At 41.0% G+C, this 27,363-nt stretch overlaps 1 protein-coding gene across 1 annotated transcript; it reads right to left on the bottom strand.

The window, feature by feature from the left end:
- Window positions 1–1,929: 1,929 nt before the first annotated feature.
- Window positions 1,930–26,588, bottom strand: LOC108264455 (semaphorin-7A). The gene is made up of 14 exons (XM_017466000.3): window positions 26,431–26,588; window positions 23,491–23,639; window positions 22,990–23,034; window positions 21,902–22,000; window positions 21,651–21,726; window positions 19,606–19,713; window positions 18,662–18,807; window positions 17,074–17,252; window positions 15,177–15,285; window positions 14,897–15,092; window positions 7,714–7,829; window positions 7,140–7,285; window positions 4,372–4,418; window positions 1,930–2,921 (listed from the first exon to the last, which is right to left on the bottom strand). The coding sequence occupies exons 1-14, from the start codon at window positions 26,579–26,581 to the stop codon at window positions 2,566–2,568; spliced, it is 1,923 nt and encodes a 640-aa protein (XP_017321489.2). The 5' UTR covers window positions 26,582–26,588; the 3' UTR covers window positions 1,930–2,565.
- Between the last annotated feature and the right edge of the window lie 775 nt (window positions 26,589–27,363).

The raw sequence follows: 27,363 nt of genomic DNA, 5'->3' as shown, positions 1-27,363 counted from the left end.
CTCTATATTTCTGCTCTCGAAGTCTTCTTCAAACGGTGGATTGCGATACCTTCACCCCTGCACTGTGGAGGTTGTTGGTGACGTCACTGCCTGTTGTTTTTGTGTTTTTCTTCACGGCTCTCACAATGTTTGTCACCAGCTATTGTTGTTTTCCTTGGCCGACCCTTTCGGTTTCTGTTGCTCACTACACCACTGACTTCTTTCTTTTTCAGCACATTCCAGATTGTTGTATTGGCCATGCCCGTTGCTTGTGCAATGCCTCGGATTGATTTTCCCGCTCTTCTCCCATAGACAGCTCTCTGCTCTTCATGTTGGTTTATCCTTTTTAACAACAAATACAGGTGAAACTCAACCCTAAAACCAAGAGTAGATGTTCAGAGATATTTATTGTTTAAATGGGTGGTCTGATAGCACATTTTTATGTGTTCTATATCGTTGAAGACATTTACATATAACTACCAGGAAATAAAAGCTGAAATCCTAAACTCTCTTCTCATATTCATCTGTTGATCTCAAACCCAAATGTCTTCAGTGTAAAGCAAAAACAATGAGCTGGCCTCGCCGTTCCAATAGTTTCAGGAGGGTCTGTCCATGGTCACAGCCACAATTTCGATAACAGAGCGATACACAGATTTTCTCAATTATCGCACCGTAAAGCAACAAACCCAAACGACTGACTCGAATGGTTCATCGGACCAATCCTACAGCGTGTGCTCTCTGATGTTTCCTCACTTCCCCACTCACAACTTCACTTCCTCTCTGCGGTCAGTTCCCAGAGAATCAGCTCAGATAAATGCAAAGTGCCAGTCAGACTGCAACATTCTGAAGCTTGCGGCCAGAAAAGTATACAAAAGGTATCAGATAGTGGGGTCATAAACCATTATTCCTTAGATTTATATAGTGCTTTTCTAGGCACTCAAAGAGCTCTTCAACCACCACTAGTGTGTAGGACGCACCGGGATGATGCGACGGCAGCCATAGTGCGCCAGAACGCCCACAACACACCAGCTTTTAGTGGAGAGGAGAGAGTGATGTAGCCAATTCAGAGATGGGGATTATTAGCAGGCCGTGATGGAGAAGGACCAATGGGGGAATTTCACCAGGATATCTGGGTTATACCCCGATTCTTTACGAGAAGTGTCGTGGGATTTTTAATGACCACGGAGAGTCAGGACCTCGCTTTAACGTCTCATCCGAAAGACGCTGCTGTTTTTACAGTATCGTGTCCTCGTCACTACACCCCGCGGGGCATTAGGCTTCATACAGACCACAGGGTGAGCGCCCCCTGCTGGCCTCACTAATACCAGCTCCAGCAGCAACCTTACTCTTCCCCAGGAGGTCTCCCATCCAGGTACTGACCAAGCTCAACCCTGCTTAGCTTCAGTGGGAAACCAGAGAGCTGCAGGGTGGAACCTTATGACACCACCTGATACGCATTTCATTTCATTCGCACAAATGGAGAGAGGGGAAAAAATCACATACCATCCGTCATTAAATGTGTATAGAGACATTACACCGAAAAATAAAGCTTGGAAGGAGGTAGCACCGATGGCTGCTAGCTCTAGTGAGCGAATCGTGTTAGAAGTGCACATCAGGACGGGAATTCTCTGTGACTCGACAAAACAGCGCAGGACCGGGTGATCTGAAGCCTCCTCGTGTCAAACGTTACGTTTTCTATTATTTCTACCTATTATTCTATGGTTTATTTTTATTAAATATTCCATTGACAGATTACTTCAATTGTTCCTTAATAAATACTTACAATCAGAAACCCTATCTGCCAACGGAACAAGACCCAAGATCTCGAGCTTGAAACGGGGACAAATGTGTAGAAATAGGTTTCATAAACAGATAAACTTATATTTGCTTTACTGTAATTATAGAAAATAGAACAAACAATATTGTAAACGTAAGAAAATATACATTGCCTCTTAGTAAAACAGTGATTTTAATTGGTTTTAATATAAATTCTATTCTATAAATACAAATCAAAAGCGGGCAGTTAATATACGACAGGAACAAGAAGAAGGTAATAAATTACATCACCCACGGGTGGAGAAAAAAGTGCAAATGCTCTTAATACCTCGGAGTAACTTACAACACAGTATGTTGTTCTGTGCATCTTGAGCAAGGTTGTGTAAAACACGTCTGTCGCAGTAAACATGGTTGCACAGTTTGTGGTTGGGTAAAATGTGGAACTCGTGGATGCTCGTCAGTCTCTGTGCTCAATAAACTCGAGTTCAAGAAAGGCAGGATGATGTAGGATGTGGGTGATGAAACGTCGGTAACTCCGGTGAACACAGGAAGATGAACAGCAGTGGGTGTGTTCTTGTCTTCTTGTGTCTCTTCTGTTGTAACATTCATGGTTTGTGTGTGTGTGTTAATGCATTTAGAAAACTTTGAGAAAGGGTTCAATTCACTACAAAGTCGAGGCGGTGTCTGCGTCATCTATTAGCGGGACCGTGAGCACTTACGCATGTCCAGGACCAGGGATGGAGACATCGATATGAGATATCAACCTTCGTTATGAGAAAGGCACGACGTGAATTCAACATCCAGACAGCGCTAGCAGATCACAGAGATCAGGAACAGAAGGCACGCTAACGCTGACGTGACGCGAGTCGTTCTGGTCTCCGAGGCGGAGTTCATCAGCAGCTCCTGTCGGACGATCGTCCTGTCGTAGCCGTTCTCTGAGGAGACGCATTCATAAACGCCCTCGTCCTTTTCGCTCATGCTATCGATCATGAAAAGGCAGTCCTGTTCAGTTGAGACACACTCTCTTATCCTGCCCCGGTGGTCCCAAACATATGACGCATGCTGGGATTCCATGGGGCAACTAAGATAGAACTTAGAGTCTCGAGGGACGCTGCTAGGAAGGTCTCTCTTGCCATTTGTCCGAGACTCACTGGTTTTGGGGGCACCTGCGAAGATAACAGTTGGAGGTCACGAGTTAGAAATGAGCACAAAGGTCAATATTAGAGACAAGTCTAAGCTAAAATGACAATAACTGCAACCATAGAGTAAAATGATATATTAAGTTCCTCCATAGATACGACTGAGACGTCATATGACTGCGTGTAGGACCAAAACAATCTGATGTCGGTCATCACATGATCAATCCGTCACGTGACCTGACCGTCTAGTCTCCTCCGATACACTCGAGGTTAATATAATACAACCCTTATGACAGGACCGGGATTGTCAGGTCTTAGCATTTCCATCCCAACTACATCGCGGTGACAAACTTTCCCCTTTTCCTCAGTCTTGGTGGGAAACAAGTTCACCGTGGTGTGCACGCATTTTTATTCACAACACACCTTTATTGATATATATATAGATTGCCATGCTTGACGACTAAAATGACTAAGCGTGAAGGTTATTTCATATTCGTTTCAGTTGACAGCTCATGGCTACACGGCTCGTTATGGCGTTTTGTTTTTAAGTAATAAAAAGACAGCGTATTAATCACATTTTATTGACTCTAGGCTTTATTGACTCTAGGCTTTATTGACACGAGGCACATGATATTTGTTGAAGTCGTTTGCACAGCACATCAACAACGCCAGTGGTAAGGACTGTGAGAGACTGCTTAACACGAAACCTTCACTGGTACAAAAAAAAACAAAAAACAACAACAACCCACATAGCTGTTAATGTAGAAAGAGATACACTGCGTATATGCTAAGCTCTAGTATGGTTATAGTACATCCCCATAGAGTCTGTGTGTTAGGTATGGACTAAGCGGTCTGATCCAAAAGCCTGTAGATTAGACCTGGGATTGACTGAGGAATACTTTATTGGTCACATATACAATAGAGCACAGTGAAATTCTTTTCTTCGCATACTCCAGCCTGTCAGGAAGTTGGGGTCAGAGATGATACAGCGCCCCCTGGAGCAGAGAGGGTTAAGGGCCTTGCTCAAGGGCCCAACAGTGGTAGCTTGAACCGCCGACCTTCTGATCAATAACCCAGAGCCTCAACCGCTAGTCCACCACTGCCCTCGTGTCTAAATAGGTGAATGCGCTGAAATAAATAAATAAATAAAAACCCGTGCTGAATTCTCAGAGATGCCAAATGGTATTTTGCATTTAAGCTGCATCTCTAATTCCAGTTTTTATTCAAATACATTCATTAAAGGCGCATAAGAGTGTCTCAGGGTGTTTTCAGACTCGGCTTGAACACTCATATCTATCACCAGGGGCGATTCTGGGCTTGTTGCTACGTTTTAATTGTGCAATTTTATGCATCACTTCTGCTGTGAGCACAATTTTTGTAAAGTAGGTACAGAACGTCCGTTTATTTCATGAGGTAAGCATGAAGCCACACACACACACACACACACACACACACACACACACACATAGAGACCTACCTTTTTCACATACAGAGTGATTTCCATGGGTCACATCTTGTAAGGTTCTATGGAATAAGATCACAAATAATTCGTTAGGAAAGTTCTGACTGTAGATGACGGGAAACATTTCAGCGTGTAGAACAGGACCCGAAAGTATGAATCCTCCATCATCAATGATGAAGATTAGATTTCTCAAACCTTCTACAATCTCTCTTCATTTTTCACGACACAACTCAAAACTGTATAGGGTCAGTTTCAGGATTTAATTAATTATTATTATTATTATTATTATTATTATTATTATTACTATAGCACAGCGCTGTTGAATTCTCAAATCTGATTGGTCAGAAGGAACAGCAGTTCAGGCTACGAGGCAAATCTCAGGTTTATATTTACGCGCTCGTTGTAATACGTTACTGTTTCCATAGTAACGGCTCGTTCAGAGACACTTGCATGATGGAGGTAATCCAAGACTGCTAATAAACAGATTTTTAAGAAGAAGAAAAAAACGTGTTATCTGCATGCATAATCGTTGGTATGAAGTTTTCTCTAAGGGGACATTCGTCGAAGGCCATGGAAGGAGTCTCCAGTGTCAGTACTTTGGAACAGTCAGTAACATTTCCAGGAGTTTTTGCACTTTGCGGTTTCTCTGTAACTTGACAAGCTGCATTTATTTATTTGTGTGTGTCTTATTAAGAGAGAGAGAAAAGAGAAGCTGGTGAGGGAACGACCGCTATGACGTAAGCGAGGACAGGAACTCGTTTCATGGACATAACACATCTATACGTGTAACTGGAAATGGATAAAAAAAAGTATGATGTGTCATTCTTATATCAATAAGTTTGTGTAAAATAATCAGCCTTGGGGTTGGTGACAGTAACGTCGTTGAAGTGATACTCTGAGTTATTCTAGTATAACCACAAACCACATCTAGTTTAGACAGAATTTAGCACAGGAACACAGGTATGCGTATATATGTGGGTAGATGATATAAGTAAATACAGCCTGAGCCCATTACATTTAGGAGCATGGGTGGGTTGCAAGTGAGTGTGTGTGTGTGTGTGTGCGTGTAAGAGTGTCATGGGACATAACGACTAAGTAAGTGTGTGTGTGTAAGTGTGAATTCTGCACAGAGTGCAAAAGGCGTTGCACTTCATTCCGATGCGAAAGCAAAGCAATAATGAATACGTTTGTACCACCATTACTACATCTCCCACTAACCTTTCATTCCATTCTTTCCCAACATAACTTTATATAGAGGATTAAATGTATTTAATCTCCAACGTATGAAATGAATCAGTGCTGACGTAGGAATAAATGAAGGACTCAGGGAACACGGTGATCTATGAAACACCGAAAGCGTGAGGTTAAACTGTTTACAGAGTAATTCTCTCGCCGTGTTCTTTCACTCAGTTGGTAATCTTTTAATAATTCATTACATTTTTTTTAATCTCGTTATGTTATCCTTCCGGGCGCACGGTCGCCTCACACCTCCAGGGTTGGGGATTCGATACCCGCCTCTGCCCTGTGTGTACGGAGTTTCCATGTTCCTCCGGTTTCCTCCCCCAGTCCAAAGACATGCGTGGTTTGCCGATCGGAGTTTCCAAAGTGTCCGTAGTGTATGAATGGGTGTGTGTGAGTGTGTGTGTGTGTGTGAGTGTGCCCTGCGATGGTCTGGGGTGTACCCCACCTTATATCCCATGCTCCAAGTTCCCCGTGACCCTGTATTATAAGCGGTGTAGAAAATGGATGGATGGAGGTTACCTTTCACTGACTGGGTTATCTTTCTTTCATTAGATTATCTCTCATCATTAGTTTATCTTCCATTTTCTTTCAACGTGAAAAGACGTTTACGCATGTTTAAGATGCTGAATGAATGCATTTGATAAAAGCCATAGTGGACCTATGAGCCCCATCAACCTTGTGAGGCTTCCTCAAACTTCACCCGAGATTAGCCCCTCCTACTTTACACTGACAGGAAAGAAATGAAGTCCTCCAAAAATGACCTGTATTTTGTAGTTGGAAAGCACATTGTGGAGCAGAAGACCAACATCAGACTACATCAGAAAGCAGGCGTTTATGCTTAAAGGGAAATTACGAGATGTACTGGGACGGTCATTTTCACACATATGAACTTTTTATTATCGTATAAACTTATTCTTCGCTGAAGGAGGAGTTTTCTGAGAAGGACACGACTGTATCGCCATGAGTGTCTGAGTGATGTTTGTGGTATTTCTGCAAAGTACCATCTACATCTAGTTGTTTAACCGGCACTGGTCTGCGTGTGGTTAACGCAAGTCTTGCAATTTAAACTCAAACCTTCTCAAGCCTGCGAAGCATCCTCAGGAAGTTCCGTGAACAAAGTTAAGGTTAGTTTATAGCATCTCTTTTGACTTTATTTAAATGACATGCAATCAAATCGCTCTGGTTTGTTGGAATTCTTGCATATTTTTGCACGACATCAGGTTGCACAAGAGCACGGAGCGAACGAAGAGTAAAGAAGAGTAAACAATGAGGTCAACTTGTTCTGCTTCTGTCGCCTCGACTTCACACCTGCATCGGTGCAATATCCTCTTGTGAAACAGGAAGACGAACCACGAGATGCACAGCACTGCACTGCAAATGGTATGCAGTGGGCTCACGCAAATCCCTGAACACTAGACCCCACAATGCCGCATGCTTCCTGCACTGTGTTGCTTCTATTTGCTTAGTGTAATCTACATTTTAGCCTTGAAATCAAATTTCCAGAGTGGGAAGAAATTAATGATGTAAGTTTCAGCACGTACCCAAGTTTAGCTGAACACATCGCGAAGGACCAGCCGCAGTACGGGTCTCGGGCCATCACACAGTTCTCGCAGTGTTTCCCGTACACACTGCAGTCCTGCAGGTCGATCCGGATCACCTCGCTGTTGGAACTCACGTACAGCTTTTTCTGCAGGATGAACAAAAACATTCCGCAGACACAGCTGAAGAAACAGTTCTGCTTTAACGGGAATACTCCGCCCGCCTTGCGGTAGGGAAAGATCGAAAATACATTCAATCTATTTCAGAATAATTTCGAATAAATCCCTAAAGAGAGTTTTCATTTCGTCGAACACGTTCCGTCTTTAATGAAATAATGTGCTGCGTTATCGATGAAGCCGAGTCTCGGCTCGTCTAGCCTAGTCTATGGCTTCTGAATGAGACATTCCTATTGGCTATGATACTGTACGACCTACCAAAGTCAAAAGGTGTATGAGATGTCTAAATCACTCTTGACGATCTACTGTACATAAAATGCCAGAGTGAGAGTTTATCGTTTCATAGCTCCTGTAGTGCTGAGAGATGTTTCTCGGTCAGGTTAATAACAGAGTCACTTACTGTTGTACTGTCGAGAAGCATGCTGGAGATGTGTGTCCTGTTTTGAAAGGGCTCGTACTCGGCGATGATGAAGGGGTCGCCATCCTGCTCCAGGACTTTATGGACCTTGCCATTGTCTAAAGAGAGAAAACAAACCATATATATATATATGGTTTATATATATAAATGTTCTCTACTATGACATACTATGACAGGTTACTCGTGTTATTTTATTACAGGGCTGGACATTATGACTCTGCAGTATAATAATATCATAATACACTTTGAACTGTAAAATGTAACAGATTATTAAAAGGCAATCTGTTTAATTTTCTCTCTCCTTCCACGAGAAATGCTTCCCTTTTTTATTTATTTATTTATTTTATTTTTTTTAATAAACGCCAATCAAAAATCTCTGAACCTGTCGTCAGCCATACTGGTGGTTTATTAGCAAACCCTCAGCACAACTGACACGATAAATACACGATATGTGTCACGATGGACATTTTTATTCGTACAAATGAATCGAAAATAAATATCATATTTTCAAAAGGAAAGGACGAAAATGCAAGGTGGAAAAAATAAAAAAATAAAAAAATAAAGTAATGATAAAGTAAATCAGCTGCCCATTTCGCCCATCGTGAAGCCGTCTTCAACAGAGAGAGAGAGAGAACAGAGCAGCTGGTGAGTGAACAATGGTTTTTTTACAGTTATGTAAGTGAGAACAGAAATTCATGTCTCATGATGTTCCACTACATTACATTACTATGAATGGAAAATATTATTCCAGTGTCGGTCTAATGAATAAAAACTCGTTAGCACTGACACAAGAGGAATGAAACTTCTGCACATCGTCATTGGAAATGTAACAGAAACTCCAGTGGGCCACATCACACCACGCTGTAGAAAGTCCTTTTTTACCCACACAGGTACTCTACACCTACATGTGTTTTGTATTCCCCCTCTTTGGAAATTCTGATGATTTACATCTAGTCATAAAGTGGTATGTTATTATTCAATCAGAACTTTGAGAAGAGGAAGAGGGGGAAAAAAAAATAAAACTCCCCTCTTTGGGGGGTCTCCCGAAACCAGACTAGAGAACCAGGTGATACATGTCTTACTAACCATGGGTGTGTTAAAGGTTTCATCTGGATAAAGAACACTAATGGTCTCTTCTCTTTACAGAGTGTGCTAGAAAAAAAAAAAAAAAAAAAAAAAAAAAAAAAATGGAGGCCAGAATAATCAAAACACATTAACATATAGCACATATCAGTGATGTAATCCATCTTAGTTAAGCAAAAACAATATTAAACACTGTGAGAATCCAATACTGAGAGACAACAGGATGTTAGACAATCGCTCAAGCGACACATACAAATATTACTCGATTTGAGCCACGTTAGTGGCCAGCGTGGTAAACGCAGACAGCAGACATTCTCACCTTACACATTTCTTACATAACTCCATTCGACTACACTAGGCAGCAATCATATTCCTTGAAAGACATGCTTTAGTATTTATCTTCATCTCTCATTAATTAGGAGACCACTGGAGTACCACTTCATTGATTGCATGATAAGGAACATTAAAAATGGACCTGTAGAGACATCAACAAGCTTCGATTGCCTCGTAAACGAAAGAACCGAAGACGTTCGGTGTCCATGAATCCAGAAACTATACTGTTTCTGAAATAATACTATACCAGATGGGAAGGGAATTTCTCTACTCTGATTGGTCAGAAAATGTTCGTTTATTTTTCGTAACAGGAGCTCTGATGGAATCACAGATTTATATTAATGTATTCGTTATCCGTGATCTATTACGCGTTTATGGCAGATCAAGTGTTCTTAACAAGCGTTTCTTTGTTATTGAACAAAGAAAAACGTATAATTGGATATGTATGTGTCACGATCTTGCCGGCAGATGGCGCTGCGGCGGCGATGTGCACGGAGAGCCGGAGGGTGCACGCGTGCACGAACTAGGGCGAGCACGTGCTCGCGAGTTACGTATGAACTATGGAGACTTTGTTTACAACGGACATGTGCGTTTGTTTGTTTTGTCTTCTCCTTGTTTAGTCATTGGTTGTTTTTCAAGGGTGTGTATTGACTGTTACCAGCTGTCGGTGTTTAAGGTAAATGACATTTGTTATTTAAACCCCTCGCGTTGCTGCGCACTTCGCGCAGTATTAAATGGGTAAATGGGTAATGGTGCTACGCGGTAGCGTTTCCATGCCCTGCTCTGGTTTCATGTTTCATGCCTCGGTTCTAGTTAAATGTGTAAATGTGTAATTGTGTTAAGCGGTAGTGTTTCCATGTCTCGATCAAGTTTCGTGTTTCATGCCTTAATTCTAGTTAAATGATAAACAAGTCTACGGTCGTGTTAGTGCTAACTACCCTGATGCTAAGCGGTAATGTCTTCGTGTCATGTGTTTGTTCCATGCTTTAAATCTAGTTTCATGTTTAAGACCTCGAGTATATCCCTTCCAGTTTAGACCGCGATTTCTGTTGGTTGAGCTCTGGTGTGTAAATAAAGACTTTCATCTGCAATTGCTTCCGTTCAGAGTCCGTTCGTAACAGTATACGTGGGGTTTTTCTGTAAGGAGGTGTTTAACATTTATGGAAGGAGTCTCCATTGTCAGTGCTCTGTAACAGTCAGGGGTAAAGCTGTATCTTTGCGATGGCGTCAGTATTTGTGTCGGCAGTATTTGTGTGGCACAACGACAAACGTACGCTTAACAACCGGATCTAAGAATGCTGGGATGTGTAATGAACGAGGACGAGAAAAATGAACTAAACACGAAGTTTTCACCCAGTAAAAAACAAACACAAGCCAATAGTTTGCGTGAGACCGAAGAACGGTGCTTGGAGGGTTCTCGCGGTGAGCCAGTCTGTACATCGAATTTTGAAATATTCAAATTTCGAAGACGCAAAATTGTTCTTTTGGAGAAAACGACTAAGTCCGGAGGCATCAACATTGCTTCATTTGACTGTTAAAATGAAGGGAGAACATGCAAAGATCGCCTTGCGCTTTGTTTTTAATAATGAAATATGCTAGTTAGTTACTGGGGCCTCACAGTGCGTGACTGGATAAAACTGATCTAATGTGCTGTAGGGTTGAAATGTAATAAACAAACTGCTGGCCGCTCTCAGCGCTGCATAAACTGCATTCTTTCGCAAATATTACCTTGCAAACTAAAAGTACCTTTATTTTGTAGCTGGGTTGGTGAAGAATAGCTATGGCTTTTCATTATAGCTCTTCTTACTGTTCATATTAACAGCATGGTACGGTATGATATGTAATTTTCAGACTTACTGGACAGTCCCTCCAGGTTTTTGCAATTTCGTGATCGCAGAAATAAACGCGAAATCAACGAAACTCCGCCAGTTTCTCAGGAGCCGGCCCATTTTTTTCGAAATGACCGCAGATTTTCCGCAGATTTCGGCCCGGACGTTTTGTGTGACGTCATCACAACGCGCATTCAGCCAAAGCCCTCTTCGGTTTATGTGCATCGAACACGAGTACAGTATTTACCGACAAAATATCACCGCGAAAGGCAATTTTTGTGCGGTTGAAAGTTCACCAATTCAAGTAGTTTTCTGCAGAAACGCACAAAAAAAAGGCGCAAATCGCTTCGCAAATTTTGCACAAAAATAAATCCACAGCACAATCGAGCATTCCTGGTCGCAACAATCACAAAAAAACATTGCTGTGAAATCCTGTATGGACCGGCTGGAGCATGATAATCACTTCTCAAGGTTCGTGTGATAATGAAAACGTGGTCACAGAGCAGATATTGTGAACAAGAATGTTTTTTTCGAAGGCCTAGGAGACAGGTTTATCTGTTGGTTGACCTTGGAGGAGCAGCTGGGGTAAAATATTCTAATAATGGGCTTCTGTATGTGTGATGTTTTGAAGCACGGGCTTCTGTATTTAGGGAGGTGAGCTGAGGACTGAACACTGACAGGATAACACCTGAATTCGTACATGTAGTTTCGATAGAACTGTTCCTCTTCTCTGAGTTTTGTGCCTGCTTGCATCTTTATGAAGAAGAAAACCGAAAATGACTTCACAGTTCAACAGTTGGTACCATGAAGGGAACGTCTTTTGTATCTTTAGTGTACATTAAAGAATATTAGTCTGAAGGCTAATGAAAGGCACACTTTTTGAGTACGTGTGTCGAGCTACACAAGATTTTATGGAGACGCCAGTGATCCTGACCCTTTCTGCTCTCCGGACCTGCCTGATCCAACCTGACGCCCTACCTCTGGATGGAGCTCTCATCACCTGGAGGCTACATCCTGCCACTGCGGATGACTCTAAGAAGTGCAGCCTGGAGATTGTGAGGACGGTGCTGCTTGAAGTACGATGGAAATGGTTTTGGACCTCGATTCCACATGGACGTTCTCGCTGTGGTTGCCGGGACTACGGTTGCCGCGATGGCCTTGGGACTGCAATTACCACGTGAAGTTTTACACTCGGGTCTCCTTTAGTGAACAGTGGACTAGTTCAACAAACAGACTTCATATAAAAAACATAATGAACTTCCCTTTACATTCACACTATCCGTCGTGACCCAGATGAGGACGGGTTCCCTTCTGAGTCCGGTTCCTCTCAAGGTTTCTTCCTCATAACATCTTACGGAGTTTTTCTTCACCACCGTCACCACCGGCTCGCTCAATAGGGATAAATTCACACGCTTAAAATCTCCATCCTGTGTTTATACTGTACCAGCAGTATATGGTTGAAATGACGATAAATTCACTTGGATTACTGACTCTGAATGAATGAAGGTTTGAAACACCAGGAGCATGCAAATCACACTTCATAGGAAACTAATCTTTCGAGTCTGAGTTTTTAATTTCCATTTATAGATTGTGACATTTGCTCTGTTATAGGCACAGAACTAAAATAGAGCATGGCGGGTGTGAAGGTCTCCAGAGCAGGTTTCCGGCAGATCAGTTACATATTTCTGCTTCAAACCAAATGTGGTATACAGACCCTAACCCTAACCCCATTCTGCAGAATAATATGCAAGCGACAGGACTTTAATCTTCGTGTAGACCCAAACACACCGTATAGAACAGTGTTACAATTGTAGATACCTCCCAAAAATGCATCTGAATAAATGGCGTGCTTGCTACATATTTGGGTCAATTCAATGGAAAACTACATTTCACACAATCCTTTGTTTTAGGGCGAGTTGTAATTTGTTTTCAGTGGAGTAGTCTAAGCCAATATGTTTCCTGGTTAATTATACTCGTAGCCAATCAGAGATCACCTTTTTTGGGGAGTTGCGAAAAGAATGGGAGGAGAGGTGAAGCGGACTTGGAGGGAAGGACACGCGAGAGAGAGCGGGAAAAAGAAAATGAAGATTTAACGCCGAGGTGACGATGTTTGTAGACTAAAGTACTGTTACAGTAGTGGTGCAAATATCATTTTGTTCAGCTAAGAGTCGTGTGCAACTAGCAGTTTGGTAACTCTGTGATATTTGTGTCATGCACTGTCTGTATCAGTGTATCGTCCGTATCGACAGATAACCTACATTTCCCCCGGACGCTAAATGTGATAAAAGGCGCAGAGAACGGAATTGAAAGAAGAAGTCGCCACGCCACTACTTTTCTGAGAACTCCATTTGAATTACAGTACATGTGTAACTCAGAACATCCTCTTCCTCTTTTTGTGAAGAAGGAAACGTGTTTTTATACGTAAATATTTGCTTAACCTCGGTTTTAAAAGTCAGCCCATGCCTGATTTATGGTGTAACAAAAACAACGCTACCCTAAGACATACTGTCCCCTATCAACACACAAGATGAGTAAGAGGCTAAAGTTGACACTTAACGAATTCAGGATACTAGCATGAACAGTCCTATAGGCATTCCAAAACATTAGCAGTCTCTGAGTCAGAACCGAAATGGTACTATTAGTCAGTACTGCAATTGCTAAGAACAATTCGCCCCCAAGTCTCCATCATCGAGCAGATAAGAACGTCAGTTTGATACAATCGACTTTACGTTATAACTATGATGAATTCAGAAACTGATGCTCGTACTCATACGTTGCTCATAAGTTTCTGTTTACACAGCTGTCAATTTTGACTATATAGTATACAGTTCCCTTTCGATGGATTGGCACGCCGTCCAGGGTGTACCCCGCCTTGTGCCCCATGTCTCCTGAGATAGGCTCCAGGTTCCCCGCGACCTTGAAGGATAAGCGGTATAGAAGATGGATGGATGGATAGTATACAGTTATAGAAGGTTAATGATTTATAATCTGGTGTCACCCAGGTGAACACGATTTCCGTTTTGGTTCCTCTTTGGTTCCTCCTCATGTCGTCTCAGGGAGTTTCCCCTTGCCACCTTCGATTCTGGCTTTCTCATTAGAGATAAATTGACCAACCTTGACCTTAGCGGTTCTACAAAGCGCTTTACACTGATTTTCATTCACCCATTCACACACACACTCACACACCAATGGTAGCAGAGCTGCCATGCAAGGGCTAACTCGCCATCAGGGGCAACTTGGGGTTCAGCGTCTGACCCGAGGACACTTCGGCATGTGGAATCAAGTGGGCCGGGAACCCACAGCCACAAACAGTGAGTAATCATCTGTACCTGTTTTTCGTACTGTATGATAGGTTATCTGTGTGTCACCTTGTCTGACCTCCAGTATACATTTGAATTGTGATTTTTGGATGCACCGTAATTGATTTCACACCAATCAGCTGGATATATTTTGTTAAGTAGATACCAGTGATATCAGATGTTACTGCAGCTTAGGCACCTTTGACTAGTAGACTAATAGGAGAGCTTTAATATAGCTGAGCCAGACAGGACAACTTAGAACAGATCACAAGTGATAAAGCGTGTCGTGTGAGCAGCGCGGCAATTCTGAGCTTGTAAAAGTACTGTATTGTCCACTTGGCATAAGAAATGCCAGTCAGTTGGTCCTGCAGTGTTAAGTCTGAAACTTAATGCACTTAACTAAGATATCCGTAACATTCCGAAACCTTAGTTAAAGTCACTCACTCTTTGGTTCTTAATCCTTTCTTACACCAGTGTCCCATAATGCTCTTCTTCTGCAGAAGCCTAATCTACCTCTGTTCTTAGATTGTATCGACTCATATTACGTGACTCGTACATTTCTTATTTACAGTCATGTTTCTGTAAGACTACTGCTTTACTGGTAAACAGAAAACTGCTCACTTAGACTCATGAGGAGGACATTATGATGGCTGTTTCCTGATCTCTTGCTCTCCACTCTGTCCACCTGCAGGAGTGTGTAGTGATGGTGGTCGAACAACAGAGGGTCCCGTGCAGGCTTAATCCACTGCTTCAACTCCGGACGACGGTCCATAAACTTCAGAAAACTTGGCGATAACGTACGACTGTCTTCTACACACTGTAAAACACAGTTATAACTAATTTAAGAAGGGCGGAGAGATAAAGTTGTGGTTTATTTCTGTTTTACTGAATGGTAGTGTACCTCTCCAGGACGTGTTGAAGAAAACGTCTCAGATTCATCTTTGAATGTGTTGCTCGTGAAGACCCGAATGATGTCGGACATTTTGTAAACACACACGGCTCTCAGGTTGCTATGGGAGAGAAACAGAGGCACAAAGGTCAGCTTTATAGCCTTCACACAAACACACACAAACACACACAAACACACACGGTGTTTCGACCTCCGTTAAATGAAGACTACAGACTGTGAGTGTCTAAGGGAACAGAAACAGCTGACGGAAACACAAGGTTCCTGAAATGAGGAAGCACTTTTAACTTCCACATGAGTAGTAAATGGAAATATTCCCGAATGAGCACTAAACCCAAATAAGACACTTCTGACCAATTCCTTATATAGAAATTACTAGCGGTTAATTATTAGCGTCATCACAAAGCATGTCATGAAATAATAGCTGGGGTAGCTTGAATAACTGATGTAAAAAATAAACCAGACACTGTGTGCTGTTGACTCAACTCCTACACATGACATGTCTATTCATAATTCAATGTGTGCATAGTGTGTAACTTTGCCAAGGTTTATAACTATTTATCATCTGTCTGTCATAGACTGAAACTGGTAGTGTAGGGTTTGGTTTGAGCAATCAATCAATCAATCAATATTACACATTTACAAAACATATCAAAATCTGTAAGGTCTGTCCTCCATCTTGAACATTGATCATTGTTTATATATGCGCAGGAATTTTCACCAATATTATTAGTGTACATAAGCTAACGTGGCAGGATTTCTGTGAGGATTTTTTAATTGTATCCATAAGTGTTAATGGATAATGCTAGCTAGGTAACACGAGACAACTTAACGCTAGCGAAAACCAGCTAACGTCAGCTAACATGCAACTAGCTATAGCGGAGTCGTCATGAGTTATCATAACACTAGCTATAGCTGCCTTATTAGCTCACAGCTAACAGTGACTAGCTAGCTACCATGAGCTAACTCAACAGGCGTTTGACGAGTGATATTCATAAGTGCTAACACTAGCTATACATAGCTATCAAGAGCTAACCCGAGAGGAACTGGTAATGTCATCTTTGGCTCACAAAATCTCATTAAAAAATTCTGCAATTTTGACTTTGTCGAAAGCTGTAAGACGGCAGAGCGCAAACAGCACTAATATTCTACCATCTCTGAGGATATAAATGGTATTAGCTGTTCACTGCTAGCGCTACCTAGCTACTTATTACGAGCTAAATCAAAAGGCTTTAAAGGGCATTGCTAAGTGATATACATAACACTAACCTGAGAGGATTTTTAAGTCATATGTTGAGCTAGCTAAGCATGTTACTAAGTAGTGTTTAACTACCTCATTTAACTCATATTTAATACCTTATTTCTTATTATATTTATTTTATAGAGCGATAGCAGGTAACTAGGAAACTAGCTAGCTATTTAACTGGTTACGTTTAGCTACTCAAATGACACTCTCTTTATGTAACCAAATATGTAATGCTAGGCAGATTTATTTTAAATCCAGCCCCCCCCCCCGCCCCCGCCCCCCTAATTAGCTAGCTAGCTGTGCTCTCATACTAGCTAGCTGCTAAGTTAATGCTAAGCAAACAGGTTACTTTTTTCATGTTTTCAAGATATTTTGTAGCTTATGTTAATCTGCCACAGGAATATGGCCGTACTATTTTGGAGTAAGCAACATAGTGAACCCTGTGAGTGATAGCAGCTGCTGGATCAGTATTTACGATATCAGGTGAACATTCAGCACCACATATAATGGCCATGTCATTGAGTTCACATCTCCCCAGGGCAGTGTGCAGACAGACTGTCCTCATTAGGAAGTATACTGCAGATATACATGAAACAAATAACACTGAACACCTGGTCAGGTGCTCACTACAATGCATCATCTTACTAGGCATTTTTGAAGAGGGCGTAAATTATGGTGTTTTTCCAGTCTGTAGCTTCCAGCACAGCAACGTCCAGCAGCTCGGTATACGAGATCCGCTTCTTCTCATCCCCGCAAAACAGGCGTGCGGTCAGCATGGACGTCCAGCGGTACTGCAGAACTGATTTACTGCCACCCCGATCCGCCTGAGTACAGAAGGAGGAAATGGTCACTTTAGTCTGGGCAGAGGTTCTCTAAGGTGTCCTCTGCATGCCTATGGCCTTGAGCTGTGCTGATTCAGCTCGTTAAAAATAATATAAACAACCTCAGGTTAAATTATGAGCTGAATTGGGCGTACTGTACTGGCAAAGACTGTAAACAGCAGCTGCAGGATAAATCTACACTGCTGGTCGAAGGTTTCTCAAAATGTGTGATTTTATTAACGTTTACCCATTATTGGCAGTTAAATAACTAACGACAAGTGTTCAATCAAACCCTGCTGTAAGACTGTAAGTTACTGTAATATACTGTATTATTGTAACTCATTTCCTGAAGTTTAAACAAACCTTTTTTTTACTCACAGCATAGCTATTGTCTATACAGCACACTGCATAGTACATTACTCGCATTGTATAAGGAATAAAACATGTTGGGGCATGATGTCCTAGGAAAATAATCAACAGTGGGCTGGTGTGATGAAGCAGAGTTATTGTTAACATCACACCGTTGATTAGTTTCCAATCACAGCATGTCGCATAGTGTTTTATTCCCTCTCATAGCCAACGATTACAATTTTAGTATGTTACAAGTGAGCTCCCGTTCTCACAAACGTCAGAACAGCTACAAGCCGTCGGTCCCTAACCAGCTTCTCTTGATGACAAACCGCAGCTTGTCACGTTACCAAGAAACTGGAAAGCACAAAGCCTTCTGTCCTGAGGACTTTCCCATGTCGGAAAACTTAACGTTACAGCTACAAAGTGCTGACAAGTGTATGAATCCTCATAGAAAACCTCTCCATATCAACGATTATACTTTTAAGAATCTGTATACGCGTGTATATGAGTGTCTGCCAAAACATAAAATGATTGTGGAAGGCGTTACTATAGAAACGACAACGTATCAGAATGAGTGCAATAATATTGTCAGAGCGGCCTCTGATACTGTATAATTCTGTATATCATTTGTAGTAGAGCAAATTTTTATTCCTTATGTGTTAATTGTATGGCTCGTGATGCCTTTTTTGCGCTCTTTCAGAGCCACCGTGCTGGGTGTAGGAGCCTGCTCGTAAAACCATTGTGTTTAATGTCTGAACTGATGTGTCACAAGAACTGAAATTTCTCCATTGTCATTTGTTCCTTATTACTGTCATTTAGAAATCCCTTCCCTAACTACAGACAGTGCAGATGACGCTGATTAGTAAATGTTCTTCGGGGGGGGGGGACAAAAAAAACAATGGGAAGTACAACACTATTTCTTCATGTTACAAATTACACAAACTAGTTTTGGGGAAAGAATGTTATTTTGAAACTTCGCAGTATGGTTGGAAAAGTAGGAGTGCTACTGTGACTGCAGCTATTGAGTGGCATTATTGAGTGGCATTATTGAGTGGCATTACCATGCAGATCTGAGAAACTCGCGGTATCCAGAGGGTCATGTCCGAGTCCAGATCCTGGTTCTGGTTCTGCTCGATGAAGAAGGAGTACACTTTTCCATCCAGTGACCCATTGCCTTCATTTGCTAATATTTTTACATTCCTCTTCTCTGAAACCAGAGAAAAACAAGTGATCAGGCTTAGATATTTGAAAAGTTAAGTTTAGCCACAATGCTAGAATGACCAGCTTGTATAATTTTAGATTTAGTGGATAAAGACTATCCATTAGTATAATCTTGTCACAATACCCCAGGACAGTGCCTCTCCCTGCTAGTAGAGGTCAGTGTCCCCAGAAGTCTAGTCATCTGCCCATTTCCCAGTCACTCTAGTATTTTGTGATTTTGCGATCGAAGAAACTAGCGCAACTCAAATAAAAAAAAATCTCCACAATATTCACAGGAGCTTGCGGTTCTTCAAAATTACTGCAGATTTTCCGCAGATTTGGGCCAAGAAGCGCCATGTGACGTCAACACAGTGTGCGTTCAGCCAAAGCACAAAAGAACTCCATAAATTGCACCGCAAATTTTGAAAAAATCCACAGATAAATCAAGCATCGTTGGGCGCAACTATCACAAAAAACTGAGTTCCTGTTTGCTGTCTACTTCCTGGTTTGCTCACTATATAAGGACATGGTTCATGTTACTAATTGTGAAGTCTTGCCCTTTATTGTAATTGTAACAGTTCTGAGCGGTCTTTTCCCTGACTGCTATTTCTGCTGTTGCTATTTTGAGCTGCCTGACTGCTATTTCTGTTCCTTTTCCATTTTGCTACTCTGTGTTTGACATTCTTTGGATTTCGCTTGTGTTTCAATGTTTATCGATGCCAATACTCTGTTTGACCACTGCTTAATTAACCACTACGATATTTGGACTGTGATTCAGCAGCTGGATGCAGCATGTCTCTCTCACCGGTTTGTCTCGAATTTGTCCAGGTGATTCCGGCAGCGGTCCATCTGTAAAGGCCTTTGCTAATTTGTTCACTGTTCCTACTCGAGACTGTGTAATATAGCGAGTCACCTGGGATACACACAACAAACACACATCAGACACGGGGTAAGATACACATTCAGAATTCACCAGCTGGGTTCGTTTTGCTTAGACAAAATATTGGCAAAGAATTGTTTTTGATAACATTGTAGTTGCTTGTTGCAAATTGTATCATACGAGCAGATTATATTTGCTCACTAACAAGGCTAGTTTTTTTCACCAGCACATTCCGACATGGGCAGTGGAGGTTCAGTGGTTAAGAGGTTGGAGGTTGAACTACTGAGTGGAAGGTTGTGAGTTCAAACCCCAACACGGCCAAGCAAGGTCCTTAACCCTCAACTCTCAGATAGATAAACATGTCACTCTGGATAAGGTCCTCTGTTAAACACCTAAAATGTTTATTCTGTTTCATGTGCTGAATAAAAAAAATGTTAAAGCACACCTATTATGGGTTTGAAACGAGCCTAATTTTGCTTTAAAGGTCTCATACAATAGATTTACATGCACCCACGGTCAAAAAACACTTTAACGTGCTCATAATTTAAACTGCAGCATTACCTTTTTCCCCCCAGTGTCACAAATGACTCATTAAATGATTTGTTCTAAATGATTCACTCTAAACTCCTCCTTTCAGAGAGCATACTCTGCTCTGATTGGTCAGATGTCCCAGTCCTGTTGTGATTGGTCTAGCGCTGTCAGCGTGTTTCAAAAAGGAAACTACTGTAACGAGTTTCAGCTCCGTCTGTCAGCGAGCAGCCGATGAAGACCAGAGGCGGGGTTTATTGTTATAAAACTACATAGGTTAGTACAGGAAGTAAAGTCTGGAATCACTAATGACTCGATTCAGCTGTTCAGAATCGATTCCTTCTTTTAGGAGTCGATAACTCTGTTTGTCGTGCGCTTTGATTTTTGAAACTTTGCAGACGTTTTACATTCAGAAACAGCGACATATATAACACACTACATGAACGGGACTATTTGAAAAACCATAACAGGTGCACGTTAAAGCAGCCTAATGACAGATATTTTGTCTTCTGGACAAATATGAAGGACTGCTGCATACATCCTTCTCGGACAGCACGATCCCATTCCGTGCTTCCAGCAGAACTGTTACTGCTACAAGACTGCGAGAATAAACTGTGATGAAAGCTTACGCAAACAGCGCTATGAAAATAACGTCAGTTACTAATCTATAACTAATCTGTTCCACACAAATGCAAATGACATCTGGCCTGTGCGTTAAACATTAATTCCAATAAAGAAACTGCTCAGATAACATGCACATCGCCTTAAACCTTTCTCTCAAACTCTCACAAGATGCTGGTCACTGTATTAGCGTTGGCATCTTTAGTGAATGTGCTTTAGTTCTTTGCTAAATGCCTCTCTTTCCTCCCTGCACTTCCTTTTCCTACAATTCACCTCTAAAATTCTTCAGAAAGTTTCAGATTAGCTTCCACAAATTGTTTACTGCCTAATCAAAACAGAAACGGTGTGACTGTGTGAACTGGGCATCTATTCTAACTGTCAACAGCTCATGTTTGGATACACTGAAGTGTACTCTGAAACTAGTGCAGAATATAAAGTGAGCTCCATTATTAATGGCACCCTGAGTACAAAATGTGGTTAATTAGCATAGACTGATAATTGAAAATACTTGTTTTTCAACAAACGCATCATAGTTAGGGATGCATCAGTAGCTACACCGGTATCGGGTACAAGTCCGATAGCAGGCTCATTTGCTCTGCACGGCGTCTTCTTCTGTAAGGTATACGCAAGGAATCTGAGAGCATTCCTCAATACAGAATCTCTCCACATGGACATGGATTTAGGTCAGAGGACTACGATACCAAGGGTGCCAATAATTCTGATCTAGACTGTACGTTTGGTATGTTTGAATGAAAAGAGTGAATGAAAGAAGTATTAGCAGCTTGATCTGTGAAGAAACGCAGGTCTGAACGCATTCTTACCAACGTGCAAAGCTGGCTCATCGATTTGTGTTGGATGCCTCAGTATGGTGCAGTTCACGGGAATGTTCTCTGAGCTCTGGCATGAAATATAAAGACGGCTTTTAGAATATTATTCACAATCCAATACGTTTCCTGTCATGTTTAAAATGAAATTACATGCAGTAAGTCCTGCCAAGTGTAAGGACCGGCATACAAGTGCATAATCACATCCACACTGCAGACTTGTGTTTGAAGAAAACCCATAAACATACCACATCACAGCACTTTGTATCCTCGTTTCTGGATCCACACATGAACAGTGGATTTCCATTCCTCCCCTCTTTCAGCAGAGTGATTTTGTATTCACAATCCTGAAAATCAATACAGACATTTCCACAACTGACAAATAATAACTTATTTTGGTCTCTTTTGACTCCCAACACTCCCAAAGCCTGAGAACTAAAGACTGTATAATTGAGACCGGATGTCCGTCATTTTCACAGAGGAAGACCGTCCCGTCACGGTTTATAATCAAAGTGTTCTATCTCTGATCAAAGGCGTAAATGTTTTCGTCTGCACATAGCATAACCTGGTACAGTGCACACGGAGGTCCATCTGCTAGGAAACGGAGGAGTTTGTTTAAGAAAAGCTTGCTCAACAGTTTAGACCAAGAAAAACAGAACCACTCCCAACACCAAAGTCAACACGTACGCAAAAAAAGTACGTCTACGAGTCATATTTGCAACAAGTATGCACATTTCAGATGGGTTTAAGACTTCTTTTTTCTTTCTTTCTTTTTATAAATAAGCTAAACAGCTCTTTATATAATAATCATCCATCTGTTGTTCAGCAAGACATGATCAATTCTATAACATATACTGTAGACAACAACAGATATAGATAAAGATATAAACAGCAGCTCTGAGAACAGTTCCAGCTGCATATTTAGATCACAGCCCTCAATCTAATTAACACTTTATCATTTTTAGCATTTCTATAGTAACAACCACACGAACGGGTTATAAATATATTATTGTTGTTTAATAAAGAAAACATCTAATCAGTGATACATGGATTGACTGTTGGAAGGAGTCTCCAGTGTCAGCACTTTGTAACAGTCGGTAAGTTGTGTTACTTTTGTTATTTCGGAGCGGTACGCGTAACTGTGCTTTGCACCAGGCAGTACGTATTGTATAATTATCATCATTATTCGTGTATTTACATGATATTACATTACAGAAAATAACTCGGGTGTGTTTGGAACAGGAACAAAACTACACCATGACCCGTTTACACACTTTACGGCATTATTTAAAATCCTAATGAGCATGAATCATCATATAGTATGTGTGGAACTTACAGTAGGGTTGCTCTTGCATTCCGGTTCAAATATTGGCACATGCACCTGTCCACAAAGTAAAACACCTGAGTTAATATCATCAGTAAATAAAGCTGTAGTAAGACAGTTCATCATTCTGTATGTCAAGAGATTCTAGAGATAGTCTTTTTTATCTCTAAGGGTGCAGCTGGTTTCCTGTGTAGCTTCACTACCTATCATAATATCTCAACACGAAGAAACACAACAGCTAGAGTCAGTTAAAATGACGCTCAAAGGGTTTCTGGACCTTTCCTCAGGCAGGTCAGGTGTCTACGATGCTTATGAGGAAATCCGTACAAACGCTGTCCTTCTGTCCTTTTTTCAAAATCCTGGTCTACCTCAGATTGTGTAGCATCTTTAATGCATCTATTCTTCTTCTTATTATTATTACTATTATTACGTTTATGATAATATAGAGTATGATAGTATATGTTACATGATATCAAGTGAGATATGGGAAGAGATGCTGGGATTACAGTTTACCTGCTGCACTGCTGGATGTTCTCCTGGATTTAACATGTACAGGCCCTGAGGACTTCCTGCATAGATGTTTACACTGTGGGGATCACGGATCAGCTTCAGGTTATCAATCATGTGTCCACTTGATGTATTAAACCTGAGAAATTCTGCATCTGAGAGAGAGAGAGAGAGAGAGAGAGAGACAGATGGTGTTATTCATGTAACTTTATATGAATAAGAGAACTGTTTCTCTGCTGCATGTGATTTGTTTCTTTCATGTTTTTGGAGCAAAGGTCAGAGCAAAGGTCTATGGGAAGGGAAATTCATGCCACCATGAAACGATTCCAGTGGAAAACACAAAATTGAATGCGTTCGTCAGTTCTTATCTTCAGTAAGCGCTTTATCCTGGTCAGGGTCAAAGTGGATCCATCTTGGAAGAATTGAATGCAAGTCTGAAACAGGGATGTCAGTCCATCACGGGGTTCAAAGGTCACAGAACCCCACACAGCGAACATATATTTGCATTGATCCACATGATGTTTGGATTTGAGCTTCAGTTCATTCCCTGCAGTGCATACCTTGCACTTTATTTCTAGCACATCGTGTTTCTCTATTAAATTTATACTCCGCAACTTTTGTTCCTCAGTGAAAGTCAACACACAGCAGTTCACATTTCTTCTGCTGCACTGAAGACGTTTCAGAATAACATGAATTCCTTTCCCCATAGAAACAACCCCGCTTGGTAATCGCTGTAAATTCTCTTCGGCAGCTGTTAATCAGATCTGTCCACTGACACAAGGCAGAAGTGTTGAATGGCTTCCAAACAGCTGAGTATTTTTTATATATTATGTAAGGACTAAAACATGTCGGGTTGCAAAGTTATGCAAAAACAACCAACGAAGCGGTGGTGTGATGCGACCGGTAATGACGCGGAATTACTCTTACCACCCCAAAGAATACTGTTTTAAAAATTTACTGTTTTATTCCTTCTACATCATACCAAGTTATCATTTCTTATATAACACTAATTACATTTAATGCTAAGGGATGTCCAGGAAAAAAGACTTAGTTCCAGTTATTGCTTATGTTAAAGCAGCTAACGGTCATTCCATCACCAGCCTCTCTTTTTATTCTCCATCAACGTTAATTAAAAAAAACAACAACATAAAAACTTGACACTGGACACTCCTTCCATGAATAATAATAATAATAATAATAATAATAATAATAATAATAATAAACTTCACCACAGGAAACTTCACCATATCAAATCTATTTATGTGGACTGTTCATCATACAACCCCCTGTGGATGGTCTGTTACTATAGAAACTATACCGTATTACAACAACCATTGTGTTAATTAAGCTGGAACTATTGTCTGAGAAAATTAATGACCATCTTCTGACCAATCAGAAAGGAAAATTCAACAGCGCTGTAGTGTAATACTAGTGCCAGACAAAACAAAAAGGAATAGGAGGGCAGTCGGATCAGAAAAATATCCATTTTAATATTAATATTAAAGTGTTCCACCAAAAATCCAGCTTTACATGATGCACTTGGAGCGTAAATCAGTTACGCTTATGTATGAACAGTGTATAAATGCGCTAGTGTCAATTAGTACTCAAATATATATTTGTACTCGAAGTGCCTAATTACAAATGTCCTAATCCAATTTGATCTAGATTTGTTTTCACTGTTTCACTTATACACTTCTCGGTCATTTTCAGTGCTTTATCCTGACCAGAATCCCAGTGGATCCCTGAAACACGGGGTGGGAGTCGATAACACAACCTGGACAGGAAGCCAGATGTGTGTATGGTGTGAGGAAACTGGAGAACCCCGAGGGAACCCACACGGACACGGGGAGAACGTGCTAAACTTCTCACAGACAGTCAGCGGACACCAGGATGGAACCCGGGACCCTGGAGCTTGAAGGCAGCAACGCTACCCTCTTAAATCAAACTCAACAGATATTTAGAGAAGTTCCAAAACTAATCTACAGAACTAAAATAAATAAATCAATCAAAAACTAAAATATGGCATGTTCAAAAAGTTACAGTAATCAGCAGAAAAACAAGATAAAACCTCGCAACAAGACAAAGAAAAAGGAGGGCCTAAATAGACAAACTGACCAAAAATATAGTAAATAGGTTAGAACAATCAACATACAACAGGGCAATAAACCAGTGTCAGGGCAGGGGCAGAGACATGACTACAAATGAATAAATTCAATGAATACATGACTAGAATCAAAAGAAAAAGAGGGAATTACATGGCAGGGTCACAGTGGATCCAGAGCCCAACTCAGGAACATTAGGTGTGAGCCAGTAATACATCCTGTACAGGAGCCAGGTGTGTGTGTGTGTGTGTGTGTGTGTGTGTGTGTGTGTGTGTGTGTGTGTGTGTGTGTGTGAGTGCGTGCGTGCGTATTATTTTAGCCAATTATTTTAGTCTATTCACCTACTGGTAAATTTTTGGAAGTTGTGAGGAACCTAGAGAACCCCGAGGGAACCCACACGGACACGGGGAGAACATGCTAAACTTCTCACAGACAGTCAGCGGACACCAGGATGGAACCCGGGACCCTGGAGCTTGAAGGCAGCAACGCTACCCTCTTAAATCAAACTCAACAGATATTTAGAGAAGTTCCAAAACTAATCTACAGAACTAAAATAAATAAATAAATACAAAACTAAAATATCTCCTGTTCAAAAAGCTGCACTTGACAGTGTAGTCTATGTGCACCTGAAGGTTTGTATTTAGACAGAATGTATCGGGTCATACAGAACACTCCTGAACTGACACATCTCACCTACAAAGCTCCACACTGTCTGATAACAGAGCACTGATCCAGACTGAAACCAGTAAAGACATTAAGAATAAAAAGATTGTAGGAAGTAATATGGTGTTAGATGGATGAGAGATAGTAAATAGACAGATGGAGTTAGAGTCATGTCTCTTACTTTCACTCTTCACTCGGATCCTCGCCTTATGCAGATGATTCCCGAGTGTGGAGCCGGAAAATGTAGTCCAGAGTAAAGCTAAAAGCAGTGTGTGTACTCCTCTGCGGGCCATCATCACTCTAAACTGCGGCGAAACGCCCCATGCGGGCATTTATACTTCAGCAAATTTGAATTTGCCTACGAAATGAATCTTTGAGCCGAATCTTTGAGCCGACTCTTTGAGCCTGTCTAAAGAGCTGTAATAACTCCTTTTCTGATTAATTTATGAATAAACATCAGAACTATTTGGCATATAATAATAATAATAATAATAATAATAATAATAATAATAATAATAATAATAATAATAATCATTATTATTATTATTATTAAAATCTATTTTAAAAAGTCTACCTATTCTTCGCATTTGTTGTGTCAGTTGTGACGTTAAATAAAGCTCTAGGGGAGAGAGAGAGTGTGTGTGTGGGGGGGGGGTTGATTATAAACCGTGACCGGAGGTCGTGCTTTATATTTTGGGGGTTTGGTTACCTTGTTGTTTGTGCCTTAAATGTGCATGTGCTTTGCGGACACTTGTTAGGACAAAGTCAGACACACGATGTATGAAATCTGTTTTTTAATGATGTAAACTAGTCACGTTAAACAAAGGCTTTCTGTAATCCCGATCCTGAACCTGAAGGCGCAAAGACACAATGCTAGCATTCAGAGGAACAAAGAAATATATAGACACTGCAGGAGGAAGAGAGAAAGACAAAGAGACTGTTCTTTGGCGTGGAAAGGAATGGTCAAAAATTTAATTTGCAGCAGCATTATTAAGATCCAGAACTCAAACAAAACTCACTCTCATAACTTCATCTTTTAAACAGGCTAATAGTGCTTTCTCTATAAATTTGTCAAAATCATTAAGACCAATAATGAAGATCTAAAATGAATTCA

This window comes from Ictalurus punctatus, chromosome 4, assembly GCF_001660625.3.
Source record: "Ictalurus punctatus breed USDA103 chromosome 4, Coco_2.0, whole genome shotgun sequence".
NCBI lineage: Eukaryota > Metazoa > Chordata > Actinopteri > Siluriformes > Ictaluridae > Ictalurus > Ictalurus punctatus.
This window is presented reverse-complemented; position numbering and strand designations above follow the sequence as displayed.